The sequence below is a fragment of the Perognathus longimembris genome, chromosome 20 (assembly GCF_023159225.1).
Source record: "Perognathus longimembris pacificus isolate PPM17 chromosome 20, ASM2315922v1, whole genome shotgun sequence".
Taxonomy (NCBI): Eukaryota; Metazoa; Chordata; class Mammalia; order Rodentia; family Heteromyidae; genus Perognathus; species Perognathus longimembris.
In genome coordinates this window covers 27,927,298-27,948,634 of record NC_063180.1, presented here as the reverse complement: position 1 = coordinate 27,948,634, position 21,337 = coordinate 27,927,298, and the positions used below count along the sequence as shown (strand labels likewise).

The 21,337-nt window shown below is 43.4% G+C and overlaps 1 protein-coding gene and 1 long non-coding RNA gene across 4 annotated transcripts; both read left to right on the top strand.

Moving 5' to 3' along the window:
• Positions 1 to 548: 548 nt before the first annotated feature.
• Positions 549 to 18,629, top strand: Znf606 (zinc finger protein 606). 3 transcript variants are annotated; one of them, XM_048368732.1, is made up of 7 exons: positions 549 to 903; positions 2,037 to 2,105; positions 3,354 to 3,410; positions 3,892 to 3,980; positions 10,315 to 10,441; positions 10,690 to 10,785; positions 15,482 to 18,629. In XM_048368732.1, exons 2-7 carry the CDS (start codon positions 2,075 to 2,077, stop codon positions 17,440 to 17,442), a joined length of 2,361 nt encoding a protein of 786 aa, XP_048224689.1. In that variant the 5' UTR covers positions 549 to 903; positions 2,037 to 2,074; the 3' UTR covers positions 17,443 to 18,629. The 3 variants fall into 3 exon arrangements, with proteins under 3 accessions (XP_048224689.1, XP_048224690.1, XP_048224692.1); XM_048368733.1 differs by having other exon boundaries at positions 549 to 988; XM_048368735.1 differs by lacking the exons at positions 549 to 903; positions 2,037 to 2,105; positions 3,354 to 3,410; ... (1 more) ...; positions 10,315 to 10,441; positions 10,690 to 10,785 and adding an exon at positions 12,286 to 12,310.
• LOC125367984 lies at positions 4,338 to 6,325 on the top strand. Its single transcript, XR_007214201.1, has 2 exons — positions 4,338 to 5,510; positions 6,042 to 6,325. It is a non-coding gene; the product is annotated as an uncharacterized LOC125367984 (long non-coding RNA).
• Positions 18,630 to 21,337: the final 2,708 nt, after the last annotated feature.

Genomic DNA, 21,337 nt, shown 5'->3' with positions numbered 1-21,337 from the left:
ACATATTATAGCTGAGAGTAAAGGGGTGTGTGTGTGTGTGTGTCAACTCTCTCCGTACAGCGAGTAAAGGTGTGTGTGTGTGTGTGTGAACTCTCTCCGTACAGCGCGAGAGTTGAATCGAGTCCGCTTTCAGGAGTTCCCACAGCGAAAGCGGCTACAGTGAGTCGCCATTTTGCAGACTGGCAAACTGAGGCTCCGGGCCGCCCACCCTGCCCCCCGCCCGCTCCGGTGAGCGGCGATGGCGGAAGATGGAGGGCAGCGATTATAACTTCCTACCTCGCTGCGGCTCTGACACCAGAAGCCCCGACGGGCGCCGCAGAGAGTGGGTGTGCGGTAGCGCAGATGGAGGGGCTCGACCGCGGCGGCGCTTCCAGCGGGAACAGGAAGTGCGGCCTCTGGAACTACTACTCCCAGAAGCTCTCGCGCTGCGGAGGGCAGACGTAGGGCCGCGCAGATAGGGGGTCGGCCATGGCGGCGTTTCCGACACAAACAGGAAGCGCACCCTTCGGAACCACAACTCCCAGAAGCCTCCGCGTCGCGTCCTTGTCGACAACCGGGGAGCTGCCGCCATTGTCCGCGGTCGAGGTGAGCCCGGCTCTTAGGCTGTGGCTGCCGCGAAGCCCACGGCTCTGGAGAACTTGCGCGGAGAGGCGGCGCCGGGGCAGGTGCTGTGCCTGTTCCTGGTTCGCGGCCCCAGTCGCCCTCGACTTCCTCGTTCCCGGGTGAGTCCTGCACCTCTGGCTCGGCTTTGTTCCTCCTCACGGCCGGGAACGTCTCGGCGCGCGGCGAAGCCGGACTCGAACGCCCGGCCTGGGCCCCAGCCTGGACCGGCTGGGCAGCGTGCCTCCGAGGCGGCTTGCGGAGGAAGCCCAGGTGCCCGGGAGCCCCGCGGTGAGGCCGTCGGTGAGAAGATCCCCAGCTCCGTTTTGGGAGCCGAGCGCCGCCTCAGTTTCCTTTCAACCTGAAGTACGCGCGCGCGCTCGTGTGTGTGTGAACGTGAGTGTGTGTGTATGTGATCTGACGCTGTCACATTACGAGCAGTGGTGTCAAGAACAGTTTGCCTGCTGTGAGGTTCGGTGTTTTATGGCACCACCTCTTCCCGCTGCTCATTTGTTTCTCTAGGGTCCGTGCTTGTGTGTCTGAAGTGCGTGCATCTCCCTCCGAGCACCGTTGTATTTGTGTGGCTGACACGCCTACTCTTCCTCAGAGAACTCTCAGGTCTCGCAGAAAGACTTTGAACCTGGGCAGCTGGGGCTCTGATCTCCAGACTCCTCTCTCCGACTGCCACACTGAGGGGACTAAAGAGTTGAGCCTGGTAGGCCCTGAAGGTGGATTATTTTAGGAACACAAGTATAACAAAATACCTTTGAAAGTGTGTATACAAATCAGTGGGGTTTGTTGTATATTCATAAAGTGTGTGCCACAATCTACTTCCACAGTATTTTCATCAAAAGAAAGCCTTGCACCCATTCAGCAGGTACTCCCCATAACCCCTTCCTCAAGCGCTATGCCAGTCTTGCATGTGGATTGCAGATAGAGTTTTACAATGATTTTTTTGTCAGGTGACTGGCATTCCCTTGGTAATCTTTTAACTATCATGTAGATTGGGCGATTCACATACACCCCCTTTCAGGTTATTGATGTTATTCTTTATTTCTCACAGAGTTCTGTTGTGCCATAAATTATATATGCAGGGGTTTTGTTTGTTTTTTTTTTTTTTTTGCTTGATCTGGGGCTTGAATTCAGGGCCTGGGCACTGTCCCTGAGCTTCTTTTGCTCAAGGCTAACACTGTACCAACATGAGCCACAGGGCCACTTCCAGCTTTTTCTCTTTATGTGGTACTGAGGAATTGAACCCAGGACTTCATGCATGTTAGGCAAGTGCTCTACCACTAAGCCACATTCCCAGCCCAATATGCAGTTTTCTTATGCTTCTTAGAAGTCTTTTGTTGCTTGTGTGGATAAGGTCTCTTTTTGTTCCCACTAGATCTTCTGTGAGAAAGGACCAGTTTTGTCTTTTTCCACTTTGTCTGTAGGTTAGCAGTCTAGGTGCCTGGTTGATCAAACTTCAGGGATGGCTGCAATCAACCCATGGCTTTCCTGGGGTAAGTTCAAATCCTCTTTTTTTCTAGGGACTGGCTATGGCCATGGATAAGGGCTGAGGAGGGGCTGAGGTATGAAATAGGGTCTGTCTTCTTGGCACTGAGAACTAGTAGTGATTAAGGGGGGAAGTTATTGGCATACAATACTATGTAGTGGGTTTTGTGCGTGTGTGTGTGTGTGTGTGTGTGTTCTCCTGAAAAGTACTCAAGACATATTATGGCTGTTTGTGGGGTTTCTTGAAGACAGTTACACAGTACATAAAATCAAAGCCTTGCCTTTACTCCTTTCATATTTTTCCACCTTTACTATTGTTGTTTCACTTACATACCACTCATGTGCAATTTGTTATCTTTAAAAAAATGCTTAAACTGGGTGTTGGTGGCTCATGCTTGTAATCCTAGCCATTCAAGTCTGACATCTCAGGATCTGGATTCGAAGCCAGCCTGGGCAGAAAAGTCCCCTTGAGAATCAATTAACTACTCAAAAAAAACAAAAAACAAAAACCCAAAGACCTGAAAGTAGTGCTTTTGCCTCAAAGAGGTAGAGCTCTAACCTTGAGCAAAAAGAGCTCAGGGACATCACCCAGACCCTGAGTTCAAGCCCCATAACCACACCACACCCCCCCCCAAAAAAAAAGCCTAATTATGATGTCAGTGATACATTTCATCTTTAAGGTTTCATTCATCAAAGACATCAGGTAGTAGTCCTTATTTTTTTTTTTCCGGTACTGGTCTTGGGACTTGAACTAAGGGCCCGAGCTTTGTCCTTGAGCTTTTGTTTTTGTTTTTTTCCCTGAAGGCTAGCATTCTACCACTTGAACCATACCTCTACTTCCAGCTTTTTGACGGTTAATTAGACATAAGAGTCTCAATAGACTTTCCTGCCCAGGCTGGCTTCAAACTGAGATCCTCAGATCTCATCCTCTTGAGTAGCTAGGATTACAAGCCTGAGCCACCAGCACCCAGCTCCAACTATGTACTTTTTTTAAAAAGTAGATAACATTTTTTGTCAGATACTTCTTCAGCCATTTAAAGGGTTTTCCCATGGTTATATCACATCAATAAATCTTTTAACATGGATTCACTTGTGTGTTTCCTGTAAAGGTCCAGTTTATGTTGGAATTTTCACATGTCCTTGGGCTCTGTGTATGGAACTTTTGTCAGGCCTCTTGGTGGGAATGCTTCCTTTCCATTTTGGGACCTCTAGTCACTGGGATTGTGTCACAGTTGAAACCTGATTCTTCTGTGCAGGTGCCCTTTTGGACCAGTCTTGGGGGATGGCAGCTGCTGACCGGTGGGCCTCCTGGGGTGAGTCAGCAGGCCCAACTCTTCAGTAATGTTGGCTGCCTTATTCTGGCCTCTCTCTGTAGTGAGCTGGTGATCAGAACTGAAGACCAGGTGGCTCTTTAGAGCAGGGGACTTGCAGTCCAGTTCTGTTTCTGTGCAGAGTTGGAATAAGGAGGAATCCGAAAATTCTAGGGAATAAAGTTGGACATTGCTAGGACAGAATGCATAGAAAATTAGTGTGGCCATTTAGGGCTCAGGCTTAGAAGGCTATGAACAGACCCTGCTTCTCAGAGATGGTACATAGGGGTCCATGGGAACTCAGGTTTTAGGTATATTCCTTACCTGCCCTGAGCTCCATTTTCTCCATCTATAGAATGAGGATTGGGCCTCTTCTCTCACCCATGAGGGGAGGAGTTGGGGCAGGGACTGGCCCTCTGGCCCTCGGATGGATGGGCTTCTGACAGGAAGAGCTGTCTCCATAACTGCTTTTTTTCTTTCCCAGCTTTGTGTCCTCAGGATCCTGCCTGGCACTTGGAGGAAAGCCCAGAGGATAGGAAGAGGTCAGCTGGGCTCCCAGCACCCCAGATCCAGGTGAGGTGGGGCTTCTTTTTTTTTTTTTTTTCATGAATGGTCACTGTGTGCCCAGAGTGGGTACCTAGGTTTTTCCTAGCCATCCAATTAGTGTGGTTTCTCAGATTAGAGCAGAAAGAGTCTAGGTCGAGAGTAAGTGAGCTAGAAGTGAATGCAATTAGAGAGAATACAGTCCGTGTCCCACGATGTAGAACCTCATTGTCTACAAGCCTGTCAGCAGTCCACTGGGCCCTGTGTTGTTTAGGGGATGAAGGATGACCATCATAGCTCCTCAGGAGGCTGAGATCTGAGGATCGAGGTTAAAAGCTAGCCCACGCAGGAAAGTCCTTGAGACCCTTATCTCTAGTTAGCAAAAAGCTGGAAGTGGAGCTATGGCTCAAGTAGTAAAGCACCAGTCTTAAGTGAAAAAATTCAGTTCAAGCACTAGGACTATCACACATACAAAAAGGACAGCCATCTTCGCTGACAGCCCCCTTTTCTCTTCCTTCCACTTTTACTTTTTTATTAAATATTTTATTCAGGCCGATCTTATTCGAGCAACCTCCATGTTGGTTGTGAGAAAAAAGGCCGGGTATGACAATCTCCTAGACACCTTTCCAGGGCTGTTCACTCAGCTAATGACAGCTCACAGCTGTCCTTGGGCTGCACATGCTCTGCAAGACACTAGACGCCTGAGACTTCGAGGGGAGGCCTCTGCTATGTTGGAGCTCAGTCTAAGTGATGTTTTGGGAGGTGAGATCAAGTCTGTATGGAGATCAGTGGAGGCACAGAGGTGCTGTGGAGGGGAGGCTGCCTAGAACATTAAGAGGTAGAAGAAGGCATCAGCCAGATAAGCCAACAGGTAATCAGGGGTCTGACTCCTGTAGCTCCATGGGTATGTTTTGGGGGGAGAGAGTGCACTCTGTGATTAGTGTCCAGATGTGAAGACTGAGCTCATAGGTTGGAGAGGCCAGTAGGAACCCAGCTGGTCCCTGAATGCCTGTTCCAGAGCTGGGCCTCCATCGCAGTGCTAAGGAGCCTTAGAAGTGATGGAAGCAGAAGGTATTGTACTTCAGAATATAGCTAGAAAGGTACCTGTCATAATGATGGAGAGAGCAGTCTGTGGTGCTGGCTAGCCTTTCAGGCTTAAGTCTGACCAGCGTGGAAACCAAGGTTAGAGAGATATAAGGTAGTCGGAGCAGGGGCTTCGGGACTGAGCACAGTGGTGGCTCCTGGGAGAAGTAGGGCAATAGAGATGGAATGGAGAGATTTTAAGATAGCCAATTAAAAATTGTTTTTTTTTTTTTTAAAATAGTAGCCTTATTGAAATATGATCCAAAAATTATAGTTATTCTCTTAACTTGTACAATTCATTGGTTTTTAACATATTAGAATGATGCATCCCTCACAGATACCTAATTGTAGAATATTTTTACTACCCCAAAAGAAATCCTGGATCCATTTCATGGTCAGTCTCCTTTTCCTCTACTCCCAGCTCCTGGCAACCACTAGCCATTCTATGTATGGATATGCCTGTCCTGGACATTTTGTGTAAGTGGAATCATAGCATATGGTCTTTAGTTTTTGCTTCTTTCATTTAGCGTAATGTTTTCAAGGTTTCAGTGTCTTCATGTCATAGGTTGCATTGACATTTCTTTTCATGATAGGCACCTACATTTTAACTTCTTGCTTACAGTTTCTGAAAGTTGCCTTCATATTTATACATGGGAGATTTTAAGTCTATTTATTTTTGGTGGTATGGGATTTAAACTCAGGATATTACACTTGCTAGACAGGCACTGTACTGCTTGAGTCATACCTCCAGGTTGACTTTAAATCCATTTTTTTCTAACACATGGAATTTACATTTACTCTATTGAATAAATGTGCTTCCTGCTCTGGAAGGTCAAAAAGATAGTAGTTTCATTACTTTTACCTGTAGGTTAAAATAACAAAGCAAGCCAATGTGAGACAGTGTTATAGCATTTTTTTGTGATAAACATTTAAAAAAATCTGAATTGTATGCCTACCTCCTACTTAATAAGGAATGAATAAAGCCTCCTTTCATAAAGCCTCCTACAGTTTCAAAGCTGACAGGTGAAGTGCATCGAAAGTGTGCTGTCCCGCATGGCAGGCCTGTTATCCCTGGGAAGCAGAAGGGCCTGAACGGCGTATGCAGGATGGTGATTATGTGGCATCAGAACGTGGGCGACTGAGGTTCACTGCTGTTACGATGTGTGCATCAAATTTAGATTTTGTCACAGATTCACCAGCAGTGAAGCTGGGCTATCCTCAAAGAGGGGCCCTTGGAATCAGTCTCCTGGGAATAGGAGTTTGATACAATAAAATGTTATGAAGAAGCCTAAGTAATCACTGTGCTGCACTCTGCTGTTAATTCATGTGAGGGTTTCTGAGAATCACTAGAATGACTGCTGAGAAAATAAAACAGAATTAAACTAACAACACCCTGTAATGTCTGAAGAGTTGTGATTTCTGAGAACACACACATGGCCCCACCCCGCACTCACTTTGGAATTTTCCCTTTGGTAACTTGGACTTGAATTGAGTTTTTAATTAAATGAGGTCTTCTGGAACACAAAAGAACCTGTGATCCTTTATGGTTCCCTCCAAATTAAATGTGTTGAAATAAAACATCCATCCTGTAAATAAAAACACCAAATGCTATCATCCCTTGTCTGAACAGTCTACTTTTAGAAGCATGTAGGACAGTGAAGTGTCAGGTAGACGGAGCTTCGATTCTATTATTTCAGGAAATGGGATAATAGTAGTCATCAGTTTCTTCCTATTAAAAAAAAAAAACCCACCCAACCCCAGCCCCCAAATACGGAAATGCTCTCAAATCCCTGTAAATACCCACCAAGAATTTCTGCATTACAAACATGCCTGACAAAACAATGGTAATATTCTGTACTCAACCTTGGTCATATTGGAGGATATACTTGCTTTTTATGTTTTTCTTCTCTGCAAAGAGCTGCATTAAAATGTTAACATCTGGGTTTGTTGTATGCAGTTATCCCTCACTATATCACAGTGCACTTCTTGCAGCTTCACTATTGCTGGTTAAAAAAAAAAGATACCTGATTCTGTATTGCAGAGTTTTCACCGTATCGTGGGATTTTGCAGTATATCAGTATATAAACATTTATGATTTTAATTACTTTGCCTAAAATATTTAAAACAATATAAAAATGTTAAGGTGGATGCAAGTGGAGAAGGAGAGTGGGAAGGGCTTATAAAATAAGCCTTAAAATAGATACAAATAATAAAATATAGCGCTGCTACTTTGCAGATTTATTTATTTATTTATTTTGCCAGTCCTGGGGCTTGAACTCAGGGCCTGAGCACTGTCCCTGGCTTCTTTTTGCTCAAGGCTAGCACTCTGCTACTTGAGCCACAGCGCCACTTCCAGCTTTTTCTATATATGTGGTGCTGAGGAATTGAACCCAGGGCTTCATGTATACGAGGTGAGTACCACTAGGCCATATTCCCAGCTCCTACTTTGCACATTTTCACCTATGACAGGGGTCTCTGGAACGTAACTCCCACAGTAGGTGAGAGATTTCTAGTACATCTATAATCCTAGAACTTGAGATGCTAAGGCAAGAGGAATTAACAGGTCAGCCTAGCCTACATAATGGGACCCTATCTGCAATGAAAGGAAAAACATTCATTAGACTTAATAACAAGGTTATATTAGAGAAGCCATATTAATTGCTTTAAGTTCCCTGAAAGGAGCAAACTCAAACTCAGATGAGCCATCAGGCAAGATCATGGGTGGGCAGCTAAGACCCAGCTCAGCACTTTAACCTCTTCCTTCTGACCCCGATAGGATTTAAGTGTGCACCTAGTAGGTGAGCAGATCCCAGGAGTGCTTAGAATGCCCCGAGAGAAGCATGTATGTGTGAGAATGTTGAGGATTTTTGCTAGGTATCTCTACAAGCCATCCAGCATATAATTAGAAGATGTAAGGGGCCACAGGGTTACCTGTGGAACTGAAGACCCCTGCTCATCCCTGGGAGCTGAGCCCATCTCTGTTCTGCACCCTTACCCCAGAGCATCAGGAGGCATCCTACCTAGGATACCTTGCCCTATACACAGACTGTACCTCTGTCTTCCCTCATTTCTTCCTGCCAGACTTGTGGTTTGCATTCTCATTTGCAGTTCTAAACTGAAGATGTTCCCTATATCCTCTGAGCACCCTTGAGGTGAGGCCTCTAATTTGAGGCTCCAGCAAGTGGGGATATTGAGCTAGGAAGTTTTCTTTTTTCTTCTACAAGTATAGTTGGTAATGTCTCATTTTTCCTTTTTTGCCAGTCCTGGGCTTGAACTCAGGGCCTGAGCACTGTCTCTGGCTTCTTTTTGCTCAAGGCTAGCACTCTACCTCTTGAGCCACAGTGCTACTTCCAGTGTTTTTCTGTTTATGTGGTGCTGAGGAATTGAACCAAGGGCTTTGTGCATGCTAGGCAAGCACTCTACTGCTAAGTCACATTCCCAGGACTGTAATGTCTCCTTTTTAATTCACTTTTCTTTGGAGAATAGGCAAATTCTGTAATTACAGAGGATTTGAAGTTAACAGGGTCCCATACTTCTGAATTAATAGTGGTTAATATTTTGTCTTTTTTTTTCACATATTCCTCCTCAATCACATTCTTACATTGGAATTGTTTTCATTTTTATACATTAACTATAGACAACCGAAGTTGTCTATAATGACTTTTAAAAACATTTATTTATGTATTTTATTTTTATTTTTGCCAGTCCTGGGGCTTGAATTCAGGGCCTGGGCATTGTCCCAGAGTTTTTACTCAAGGCTAGCGCACTACCACTTGAGCCACAACTCCACTTCTGGCATTTTCTGTGTATGTGGTGCTGAGGAATTGAACCGGGGCTTCATGCATGCTAGACAAGCACTTTACCACTAAGCCTATTCCCAGCCCCAAAACATTTTTTACATGTCACTTCCCAGTTTGCTCATGGCTGGTGCTAAACAAATTGAGGAGCCATGCATCTAGCCTGGCTTTTTGCTGGCTAATTGGAGATGGACTCTTGGAAAATTTTCTCTCCTAAAGCTGGCTTTAAGCCTCAATCCTTAGGTCAGAGCCTCCTGAGTAGCTAGGATTGCAGGTGTGAGCCACCAGCACATGGCTCCTTACTTATTGTATCCTGTTGTTTTCTGGTAAGTTTTCTTGGTCCCATATTTTCTAAAAGCATTGGTTTGGATTTTATTTACTTACTTTGATTCGGGTTTTTTTGTTTGTTTGTTTGGTTTTTGGAGATGAATTTCTTTTTTTCTGTAGACAAGGCTGACCTCAAACTTGTTATGTAGCTCAGGCTGGCCTTGAACATGGGTACGTGTTGAATATAGTGTTATGTACCTGTTAGTCCCAGTGCTTTGCTTATTTTTTGAAATGAGATTCTTGCTGTGTTGCCCAAGTTGGTTTTGAACTTGTGAGCTAAAGCTATCCTGCCTTAGCCTCCTGGTTATTGGTTTTACAGGACATAGTGGAACCCACCAGTTTGGATTTTATTCAACTTTAGTGCAACTACTGTAACTGATTCCCCTTGCCCCAGGCTGCTTAGGGCCGTCCTGCTCACCCTTAGTTTCAGTCCTTGGATTGAAGGCTTCTGTGAATGGAAGCCTCCTTTTGAGCCCAAGAAGATAGATGTCTTTGAATCACTTTCCAGGTTCTAAATTCACATGTTGGATCAAAAACCCTCCCAACCCAAGGTCTGTAGCCTGTAGTGTTTTCAGCCTGTGTCTCCTTTGGTCCTGAACTTATTGTCTGCATTGTCAGAAAAGTGGAGAAGGTGGAAATCTTGTTCACATGGGCCAGAGTTACTACATCGGGGCCAGAATCTTAGAAGAGCTCATCATTGCTATGATTTCTGTTCTTAATTTCTTCAGAGTATATCCCAAGCCAGATGCCAGTGGCTCACACCTATAATCCTAGCTACACAGGACGTGGTGTCTGAGGATTGAGGTTTAAAACCAGCTCAGATAGGAAAGTCTGTGAGACTTATCTACAATTAACCACCAAAAACCTGGGAGTAGAGCTGTGGTTCAAGTGGTGGAGTGCTAGCCTTGAGCAAAAAAATCTCAGAAGTGGTACTGAGGCCCTGAGTTCAAGCCCCAGAACAACATACACAAATATCCCAAATGCGGGGCCTTAGGCGGTCTTCATTGAGACCTGATCTGCATCCATCATAATCTTGATTACACACAGGAAGTTTTCTGATACCTTCTCCTTTCCCTAGGGCTTTCAGCCTCATTCTCTCCCCATAAACATTGGAGGGGGTGGCCTCAGGCTGAGAAGGAACATGTGTACTCTTTTAGGAACCAGTAACCTTCAGGGATGTGGCTGTAGACTTCACCCAAGAAGAGTGGAGGCAACTGGACCTTGTTCAGAGGACTCTGTACCGGGATGTGATGCTGGAGACCTATGGGCACCTCCTGTCTGTGGGTAAGGCAGTGCCACCCAAGTAAACAAAGCTGTAGTAATGCCTTCAGCTACTGCTTGGGAGAAAGGGTTGTGTCTCAGAAGGGTTGGGATGATCTTGAGCCCTGAGACCCTGGCACAGAATTCGTAATATGTATAAAGTATACATGGCAGTGCTGATTCTGCCCATGTGAGAGGAATAGGCAAGGGAAGCATCCTTTGGGCCCTGTGAAGCTTAGAACCCAAACCTCATATTTTTCTTCCATGTATAGGGAATCAGATTGCCAAGCCTGAGGTCATTTCTCTGTTGGAACAAGGAAAAGAGCCATGGTCGATGGAACAAGCATATTCTCAAAGCCCTCGTCCAGGTAAGGCGTTAGCTATCTTCTGCATAAATTCAGAATTCCTTCTGAGGAGGTTTCTTCCTCATTGTGTTGACTTTCCTGCTGCTGTAGAAATGAAACTATTTATACTTTATTAGATATCTTGCCTTATTAATAAGATAGTAATTTTTGCATAATGAGTTTTCTTCCCTTGTGTCTGCTCTTTTCATGACACTCATAGTCTCAGTTTTCTTTCTTTAAAATGATTTATTTCTTTGTCTACTTTTTAATCTTTTATTTCCTTTATTGCCAAATTGTACTCTAGGGCCACAAACATTTCTTTCAAAAAACAAGAAGCAAACACAAAGCTATTTTTATATAGGTAATATATTCATATGGTTTAAAAAACCCACAGTCACAGAAGATGTGTAAGCTAAAAGGAGTATATACTCATCTGTATTTTGCTCTTAACCACCAGCACAGGTAGTCACTTGACATTAACTGTGCTTCAGGATAGAATGTTTTCTTTATCATCTTTTTCTTTTCTTTTCTTTTTTTTTTTTTTTTTTGCCAGTCCTGGGGCTTGAACTCAAGGCCTGAGCACTGTCCCTGAGCTTCTTTTGCTCAAGGCTAGCATACTACCACTTGAGCCACAGTGCCAAAACCTGCCTTTTCTGTTTATGTGGTAGTGAGGAATCAAACCTAGGGCTTCATGCATGCTAGGCAAGCACTCTACCATTGAGCCACATTCCCAGCCCTGTTTATCATCCTTTAAGCCCTTCTGGTCCTGCATCCAAAGTAAAAAGGCTAAAGCAGTCATGAGGATGAAGTCTTTCCCCTTGTGGAGCTAAGGCCATGAGAGAGGGCCCTCTTCCCCTGGATCAGGATTCAGAGAAGGTCATTGCCTCTTACGAGAAACTGTGGCTGACAGGAGCTGATTTCAAAGACTTGAGGATTATGTATATTAGTGATGCGATTGGCTGAGTGGGTGAGATGGCTCTTCAGCTGGCTGGCCTGCTCTTGTCACACATCTGTTTCAGTGTGACGACTCCTCTCCCACTTTCCTTTTCTTTTGTGCTTGTAGTGTGGCTTGAATTTAGGGCCTCGTGCTCTTGCTTAGCTTTTTTTGCTCAAGGATGGCACTCCACCACTTGAGCCATACCTCCACTAGTTTTTTTTTGCTAGTTGGGAGACAAGAGCCTCAAATTTGTCTGTCTGGGCTGGCTTTGTACCTCAGATCTCTACCTTCTGAGTAGCTAGGATTTTAGGCATGACACACCAGTACCTGGCTCTTATAGGATTTCTTTGTGCAATTACAATATATAAGAATTTGTAAATTACTTTTCATCTGTGTATCTTTATTTTGGAGACTCTGAAGTTTGAACTCAGTTTCTTGCACTTGATATGCAGGTAAGTGATTTAATACTTGAGCCATAACCCCAACCATTTTTACTTTAGATAGAGTCTTGTATTTTTTCCCAGAGCTGGCCTCAGACTGCAGTCTTCCTACCTTAGCCTCCCAAGTATCAAGGATTATAGGCATGTACCACTGAACCTGGATTTTTTTGTGGTAGACACTGTGGTTTGAATTCAAGGTCTTGTATTTACTATGTAGGTGCTCTAACATTTGTGCTGTACCTCCAGATGTTTGGACTTTTGTTATTTTTCAAATAGGGTCCCAAATTTATAAATGGGCTGAGCTGGATTGTGATATTAATATTTATGTGTAGCCACAGTGACAGGTGGGAGGTAAACAATGATTACTCCATTAGATGATCATTCCTCAATCTCCATAATTTGTGAATATTTTACCTCATATGGAAAAGGAGGCTTTTCAGGTATGAATAAATTAAGGATCTTGAGAAAGATTGTCCTAGGATATTTGGCTATAAATGTAATCACTAGGCTCCTTATAAGAATAAGGCATGGCTGGGGATGTACTCAATGATAGAGCACTTGCTTCACTTGCACAAGGCCCTTGGTTTGATCTCAGCACCGCAATTTGTTTTATTTTTAAAGGTGAGGAAAATGGGTCTGATATCACAAAGAGGAGATGTCATGACAGAAATAGAGGTTGAGGTGATTTGCTTTGAAAATGGAGGATCTGTAATCCAAAGAATGCCAGCAGGTTCTAGAATCCAGAAGTGGTCTTCCCTGGAGTTTCTGGAAATAGCTCATCTCTTCTCATTGCTATTTTTGCTTAGTGAAAGACATTCTGGATTACTGATTTACAGAACCATAGGGTAATAAACCTGTGTTGTTGTGAGCCATTAAATGTTTGGTAACATATCACAGTAGCAGTTGGGAGCTAATACAGACTCCTTTGGTTAACGGAAAATTGACCCCTCAGCAGTAACAACACATTGCTGCTGATATCTCTATATATAATTTGTTAGGTATTTTGTGGGATTCAAACATTCTCATTCAACCATAATGCAAGTCCAGTAAAGATAGTGGCAGAGCCAATATGTAAACTTATCTCATGTGTAATTGTTCTAAAAGTGATTTTGTGATGGTCAGAGGAATTGTTGCGTTAGGGGTAGGTATCTTTAAATCATAATGCTATTTTCCCTTTGAGCTGGTAAATCTTGTGTGTTTCTTTGTTTTGTTTTGGCCAGTATTGGTTCTTGAACTCAGGACCTGGACACTGTCCCTGAGCTTCTTTTGCTCAAGGCTAATACTTTACCATACATGAGCCACAGTGCCACTACCAGCTTTTTCTGTTTATGTGGTACTGAGGAATTGAACCCAGGGCTTCCTGCATTCTAGGCAAGCACTTTACCACTAAGCCACACTGCCAGGTCTTTGTTTTTGTTTGTTTCTTTGTTTGTTTTGGTGGGGTTGGACTCGGAGCTTCATGCTTGCCAGAAAGGTACTCTATTTCCAAGCGATGCTTCCAACTCTTTTTGGACTGATTGTTTCTGAGACAGGGTGTCTCTGCCTGCCTCACAGCATACCTTGTCTGTGATCCATCTATTTAGGCTTCCCATTATAGCTGGATGACAGGCACAGGCCACCATTTCTACCTTCTTTCTGTTGAACCAAAGTTTCGCTCACTTTTTCGCTTGGGCTAGCCTAGAACCATGACCCTCCCATTCTTAGCCTCCCTCATAGCTTAGGATGACAGAATACACCACTGTGCCCAGTTATGGGGTGAGGTGTCTTGTAAACTTTTCTGCTTGGGTTGGATTTGAATCTATCCTCCCATTCTTAGTCTCCCAAGAAGGTAAAGTTACAGGCATGAGCCACCAGCATCCAGCTGAACCTTGTGTGCTTTACTGGACTCAGTGGAACAGGAAATAACATAATAGCATTTTATCATAGATAACATCCTGACTTGAAATCTTGATTTTAGTAATAAGATTATCTTAATCCTATTCATTTTTAGGACACTAATGATTTAAATACTACTTGCCAGGGGCTCAAGTACTCCCCTACCCTGTGCAACTAGGGACCACACCCAGGGCCTTGTGCACTCTACTGAGCCACATCCCTGGCCCTGTTCTCATCCTTTGTTAAGTCAATCTTTCTTTTTTGCCTTAATAACATTTACTGGGTCCTTTTATCAGGGGTCTCCAACCCCAGTTCAGTGATTTATTAGAATGACTCAGGCTCAAAAGTCATCCTCAAAGTTATAGTTTCTTACACAAAAAGGATACAATGCAACATTGGCAGAGAGAAAGTCTGGTATAAGCTTCCACTAGTCTTTTCTCAGAACCTTGCCTGAGTCTTAAGTGGATGTCCAGGGTATTTGTGGAGAGGAATTGGTCATGGAGGCACACACAGAAATGGTTTGTTCACTATCAATGACAATATTTTCACAGACTATCTAGAGAAATTGGTACAGTATACTCAAGGCATTGAACATACAAAGGTCTCTTACCAGTTACAGCCTTTCAAGATCTCAATTCCTTGAGATGGCCAAGGGCCAGTCATGAAACAGGCCATCTTCATATTTTATAAGGTTTGAGTATCTTACCCCTGAAGTTAAATATTTTCTGCATTTCAAATTCTGGTCCTTACTGGGCACCAGCGGCTCATGCCTGTAACCCTAGCTACTCAGGAGAGTGTGATCTGAGGATTGTGATTTGAAGCCAGCTTGGGAAGGAAAGTATAAGACTCTTATCTCCACTAAGCTACCCAAAAAAGCCAGAAATAGAGCTGTGGTTCAAGTGGTAGAGCATTAACCTTGAGCACAAAAGCTCAGGGATAGTGCTCAGGCCTTCAGTTAAAGAATTTCACTGGCTTTTTGAACCTCTTACCCTTTTTTCCTTGACCAGTCCTGGGTCTTGAACTCCGGACCTGAGCGCTGTCCCTGGCTTCTTTTTGTTCAAGGATAACACTCTGCCACTTGAGCCACAGTGCCACTTCTGGCCATTTTCTATATATGTGGTGCTGAGGAATCAAACCCAGGGCTTCATGTATACAAGGCAAACACTCTTGATACTAGGCCATATTCCTAGCCCCTCTCATTCTTAGTTAAAAATACTCTGTTAAATACTCTGTAAAAATTTTACTCTGTAAAAATACTCTGTTAAATACTCTGTTAAATAACTTAGTTAAAATACTCTGTGTGCTGGTTAATTGTTTAACCTTTTTCAATATTTTCTATTTTGATGATTCTCTGGCTTTCAAGTCTATAATTGAAAACAAATTTACTCTTGCTTTCAATAACATGAAACTGTTTCCACTCTATTCCAAGGTCTTTCTCTGTGTACAACTGCTTTTTTGTTTGTTTCAGAGTGGATGAGAAGTCTAGAAAGCAAAGCACTGATCCCAACACAGAGTATTTTTGAAGAGCAACCCTGTGGCATGAAGTTGGAACAATACATATGGGAGGAGCCTTGGTTCTCCAGGTTAGGAGTCTGGGAATATAAAGACCAGCTAGAAATGAACCAGAGTACAGCGATGAGGCAGATGGTCTTCATGCAAAAACAAGTACTGTCTCAAAGAGGTTCTGAATTCTGTGGACTTGGGACAGAGTGTAGCCAGAGTTTAAATTTTGTTCCATCTCAGAGAGTTTCTCAGTTAGAACACTTCTATAAGCCTGAAACACATGCTGAAAGTTGGAGATACAACTCAGCCATTATGTATGCAGATAAGGTTAGCTGTGAAAATACTGATCATGATAAAGCCTTCTACCAGTCCATTCAACCTATTCAGCCTGCAAGAATGCAGACTGTAGATAATCTTTTTAAATGTACGGATGCTGTTAAATCCTTCAACCACATAATACATTTTGGTGATCATAAAGAGATACACACAGGAGAAAAACTCTATGAATATAAAGAATGCCATCAAATCTTTAACCGGAGCCCATCATTTAATGAACATTCAAGACTTTGTAGTGGAGAAAAACAGTGTGACTACAAAGAATATGAGAATATCTTCTATTTCTCATCCTTTATGGAGCATCAAAAAGTTGGCCCTACAGAGAAAGCTTATAAATATAATGAGTGGGAGAAGGTCTTTGGATATGACTCATTTCTTACTCAACACACAAGCACTTACACTGCAGAGAAACCCTATGAGTATAACGAATGTGGAACATCTTTCATCTGGAGCTCTTACCTTATCCAACATAAAACTCATGCTGGAGAGAAACCCTATGAATGTGATAAATGTGGGAAAGCTTTCAGAAATCGTTCAGCCCTTACTAAACATGAACGGACTCACACTGGAATAAAACCCTATGAATGTAACAAATGTGGAAAAGCCTTCAGCTGGAATTCTCATCTCATTGTACACAAAAGAATTCATACAGGAGAGAAACCTTATGTTTGTAATGAATGTGGGAAATCTTTCAACTGGAACTCCCACCTCATTGGACATCAGAGAACTCATACTGGCGAGAAACCTTTTGAATGTACTGAATGTGGAAAATCTTTCAGTTGGAGCTCCCATCTTATTGCCCACATGAGGATGCACACTGGAGAAAAGCCCTTTAAATGTGATGAATGTGAAAAGGCTTTTAGAGATTATTCAGCCCTTAGTAAACATGAAAGAACACATTCTGGAGCAAAGCCTTATAAATGTACTGAGTGTGGGAAGTCCTTCAGCTGGAGCTCCCATCTTATTGCCCATCAGAGAACTCACACAGGAGAGAAACCCTACAACTGTCAGGAATGTGGCAAAGCCTTCAGAGAGCGCTCAGCCCTTACCAAACATGAAATAATTCATTCTGGAATTAAGCCCTATGAATGCAATAAGTGTGGAAAGTCTTGTAGCCAGATGGCTCACCTTGTTAGGCATCAAAGGACACATACTGGGGAAAAACCATATGAATGTAATAAATGTGGGAAATCCTTCAGTCAGAGCTGTCACCTTGTGGCTCATCGGAGAATTCACACTGGTGAGAAGCCCTATAAATGTAATCAGTGTGACAGGTCCTTTAACTGTAGTTCTCACCTCATTGCACACCGGAGAACTCATACTGGAGAGAAACCATACAGATGTAATGAGTGTGGAAAGGCATTTAATGAGAGTTCTTCCCTTATTGTACACCTGAGAAACCATACTGGAGAAAAACCCTACAAATGCAGTCATTGTGAGAAAGCATTCTGTAAGAACTCTTCCCTGATTATCCATCAGAGAATGCACAGTGGAGAGAAACGCTTTATATGCAATGACTGTGGACGAGCTTTCAGTGGTCACTCGGCCCTGCTCCAACACCAGAGGAACCACAGTGAAGAGAAACTGTAACTGAGGATTCCAAATTTTTCTTTTGATAGACATTTCATAAAGCATTAAAAAATAACTCTATTAGTATAATCAAGAGGGAAAGTTTTTTTTGTTTTTTTGTTTTTTTACTGAGAGTTCAGGAAAACTTCTGCCTTTATTATTCCATAGGAAATACCTTTAGAAGAAACCTTATGAAGGAAAGTAACAGAGAAAAGCTTTCATCAATTATATAGCCCTTATTTAGCACCGGATAATTATAGAGAAGAAAGCTGTATATTCCCCACATGTCTTCAACTTGAAGAAAATTATTTAGGAATGAAGCATTATTTAGCGAGGGCTCTCACCTGTTTGTAGATGAGTGTACATTGTTAAGTGGAAATCTTTGTACTGACAAAGTATTAACAATGGGAAACAGATTGTTTTTCATCTAGCTAGAAGGTTGGATGGAAAGCTTTACAATAACATTTTGTTTGTAATTCTAGAAGTACAGATAGATTATTCTATTTAAATGGGGAGTCTAGGTGCTCTTTAAGAGATAAAATATGGAATACTAACCTGAATTTAAGGAAGAAAATAGTATATTGAATAGGGTATTGACTGTTAATCAAAATTAGCCTCATTAGAAAAGCTTAGTAAATGAAGTTACTAATAGTGGAAAGGTTGTCACCTAGAAGTATGACTGATATTAGAACAAAGGTGATATTTAACAACCCATAGTATCAGACATGGTGTCAACTGCAATTAGTTTATAATTTGGTTTAGGTGTAATTTGGTCTATTATAATTATGGACACTACAGCAATATACATAACATGAAAGGATAGAAAGGACATGTAATTGTCTGTACATATTTACCATAAGAAATCTAAATAAATGCATATGGAGAAGGATCTGTTAGATCATGGAGAAATTAGCCTAGTTAATTTAAGTAAAAAGTTTTGTTTTATAAGTACATATAGTGCTTACCATGTGCTAGGCCTTGTTTTACATTTTTCTTTAGATATTAATTTGTGCAGTTTCCTTAACTCTGAGGTAGATGCTATCCAGTTAACTAAATAGGGAAACTGAAGCAGAGATTATGGGAACCTACCAAAGGACCATAGCTAGTAATGAGTGGGAGCTGTTTGTTTTTCTAACCACGGTGTAATGCTGTCTCTCCAGTAATATTTAACCTCTAATATTTTTTCTGTTTTTTTCAGTGTTTTGTTAGTAAAGATTTGACAATAAAATATAAGGAAATCCTAAGCAATGAGAAGTTAAGTTACTGGCTCCTGTGTACCAAAGGATTTCTGGTAAATGAGAGCTAATTTCCCCTTGGAATATGAGGAAGTCTGGGTTAGACATTAAGAATCACTGTGAAGGGGCTGGGAACATGGCCTAGTGGCAAGAGTGCTTCACTCGTATACATGAAGCCCTGGGTTTGATTCCTCAGCACCACATATATAGACAAATGGCCAGAAGTGGCTCTGTGGCTCAAGTGGCAGAGTACTAGCCTTGAGCAGAAAGAAGCCAGGGACAGTGCTCAGACCCTGAGTCCAAGGCCCAGGACTGGCAAAAAAAGAATCACTGTGATTCCACAGTGAATCCACAGCTCTGTGTATTTCTTGTTTGTTTTGTTTTGCCAGTCCTGGGGCTTGGACTCAGGGCCTGAGCACTCTCCCTGGCTTCCTTTTTGCTCAAGGCTAGTACTCTGCCATTTGAGCCACAGCGCCACTTCTGACTGTTTTCTGTATATGTGGTGCTGGAGAATTGAACCCAGGGCTTCATGTATACGAGGCGAGCTCTCTTGCCACTAGGCCATATTCCCAGCCCCTCTGTGTATTTCTTGTAAATGAGAGCTACTTTCCCTTTGGATTGTGAGGAAGTCTGGGTTAGACATTTAAAACTACTGTGGGAAGTGGAGTTATAGCTCAAAGTGGTAGAGTGCTCTGGGTGCTGGTGGCTCACGCCTGTAATCCTAGCTACTCAGGAAGCTGAGATCTGAGGATCATGGTTCAAAGCATGCAGAAAAGTGAGACTCATATCCAGCTAACTACTTAAAAACCAGAAGAAGCACCATGGTTCAAGTGGTAGAGTGCTAGTCTTGAGCACAAAGAGGCTTGGACAGCACCCATGTCCTGAGTTCAAGCCCCTTGACTGACAAGACTGTGAATACTGCAGATTTCTGGCAAATGAGAGCTCATTTCCCTTTGGAATATGAAGAAGTCTGTGTTAGACATTTAGAGTCCATTGTGAGGAGACAGGCTACCCAAAGAAGGGGCTACACGGAGAAGGGATAGAAATTTTGAGCAGATGGACAAATGAGGTCTCAGGTAGTCAGTTTAGAGAAACACACTGGCATGGCCTTGTGGACTGACTCCAGATGTGAGAGGAGACACTGGGAGGGCTTACATGAATCACTGTGACAGACACCAGAAATGGGGGCATGCTGCTGCTTCAGTGTGGCCTACTAGACCCACACCATAAATGAGGGGATCCTGGGAGGGCTTCAGCGATGCCTGTGGACAGACAAGAAATGAGAGGATGATGGGAGGGCTTCAACATGGCTGTGTGAGAAGACACCATAAGTGAGAGGACACTGTGGAGGGGGCTTCAGCACTAACGTGTAGGCCAACATTAGAAGTGAGATGGGATGCTGGGTAGACTTCACTGTGGCCTTGTGGACTCACACCAAAAGTGAGAGGACATGGGAGGGCTTGAGTGTTGCCTTGTGGAGCACAAAACAGAAGTGAGGGGATACTGGGAACCCTTCAGCATGGTTCTGTGGACCCAAGCCAGCAGTGATGGGACAAGGAGGGCTGCGAGTTTCTAGTAGCACTGTCTTCGAGCTGTGAAGGCCCAGGTCTCCAGACGCTTGTGTTTACCCAGAAACCACCCTGCCTTGTGACATCATAGAAAAATCTCTGCTTGGGTAGTGTAAGCAGCATGCAGTGTCAAGAACCTTCTTTCATGGTAAGTCTTTTGGCGGGGACTGGGGTGGGGGTGGGGGGAATCAGGAAAGAGGTTTGTACCACAAAGTGGGAGGATTTCTTGGTGGAGAATCTGGGGCTTGCTTTGGTTTTCCATCTAGGAATTGCCAAGCTTGGCTGTGCTCCTCTAACTCCTGATCCTAAAAATCTCATGGAGACTCATAATAGTAGAGCCCTGATCTTCCCCCTTCTCAGATCCATAAACCTAGTGCTCTGGTTATTTGTCTTTCTGGTAGCAGACCTCTGTGCTTGCTATGGTTTGACCAAAGGTCCTAACATGGGTAACCCCACACAAGCTAGAAAGCCAGCTAGGCCTAGAGTTATGGGTCCACCCAAGCAGGGCTCAGGCAAGGCGGCCAGGAACTGACATTAGCAGGAAGAGTTGAGGATGCAGGTGACTTAGTCAAGCAGCCTGAAGATCTTCCTCAAAAGCACTTTGAGAGAAAGGATGTGGCCCTGGATGTGGTCCAGGATGTGATCTTATTTTTTTGGCCAGTCCTGGGCCTTGGACGCAGGGCCCGAGCACTGTCCCTGGCTTCTTTTTTGCTCAAGGCTAGTACTCTGCCACTTGAGCCACAGCGCCACTTCTGGTCATTTTCTATATATGTGGTGCTGGGGAATCGAACCCAGGGCTTCACGTGTACGAGGCAAGCACTCTTGCCACTAGGCCATATTCCCAGCCCCCAGGATGTGATCTTCAATGTGGTCCTCGATGTGACTTGTGAGAAAAAAATGCTTGTTGACTTGATTAGAGATGACATCTATTCAATACCTATTCTGTTTTCAGAGTTAGGCACAGATTGCCTTATTTAATAACTAAGTACATGAGGTAGGTACTATTTCTTCCTGTAATTTACACACTTGGAAACTCAACTAGAGATTTAGCTGACCATGAGGCTCAAGTATCTAAGAAGCCAGAGATGTGGTCTGGATTGGGTCCAGCTTCCC

Coding starts and splice junctions, on each gene's coding strand:
- Znf606 (XM_048368732.1), top strand. CDS start 2,075: ATGGCTGCAATCAACCCATGGCTTTCCTGGG. Junction 3,411..3,891: donor TGACCGGTGGGCCTCCTGGG/GTGAGTCAGCAG, acceptor TTTCTTTCCCAG/CTTTGTGTCCTCAGGATCCT. Junction 3,981..10,314: donor TCCCAGCACCCCAGATCCAG/GTGAGGTGGGGC, acceptor GTACTCTTTTAG/GAACCAGTAACCTTCAGGGA.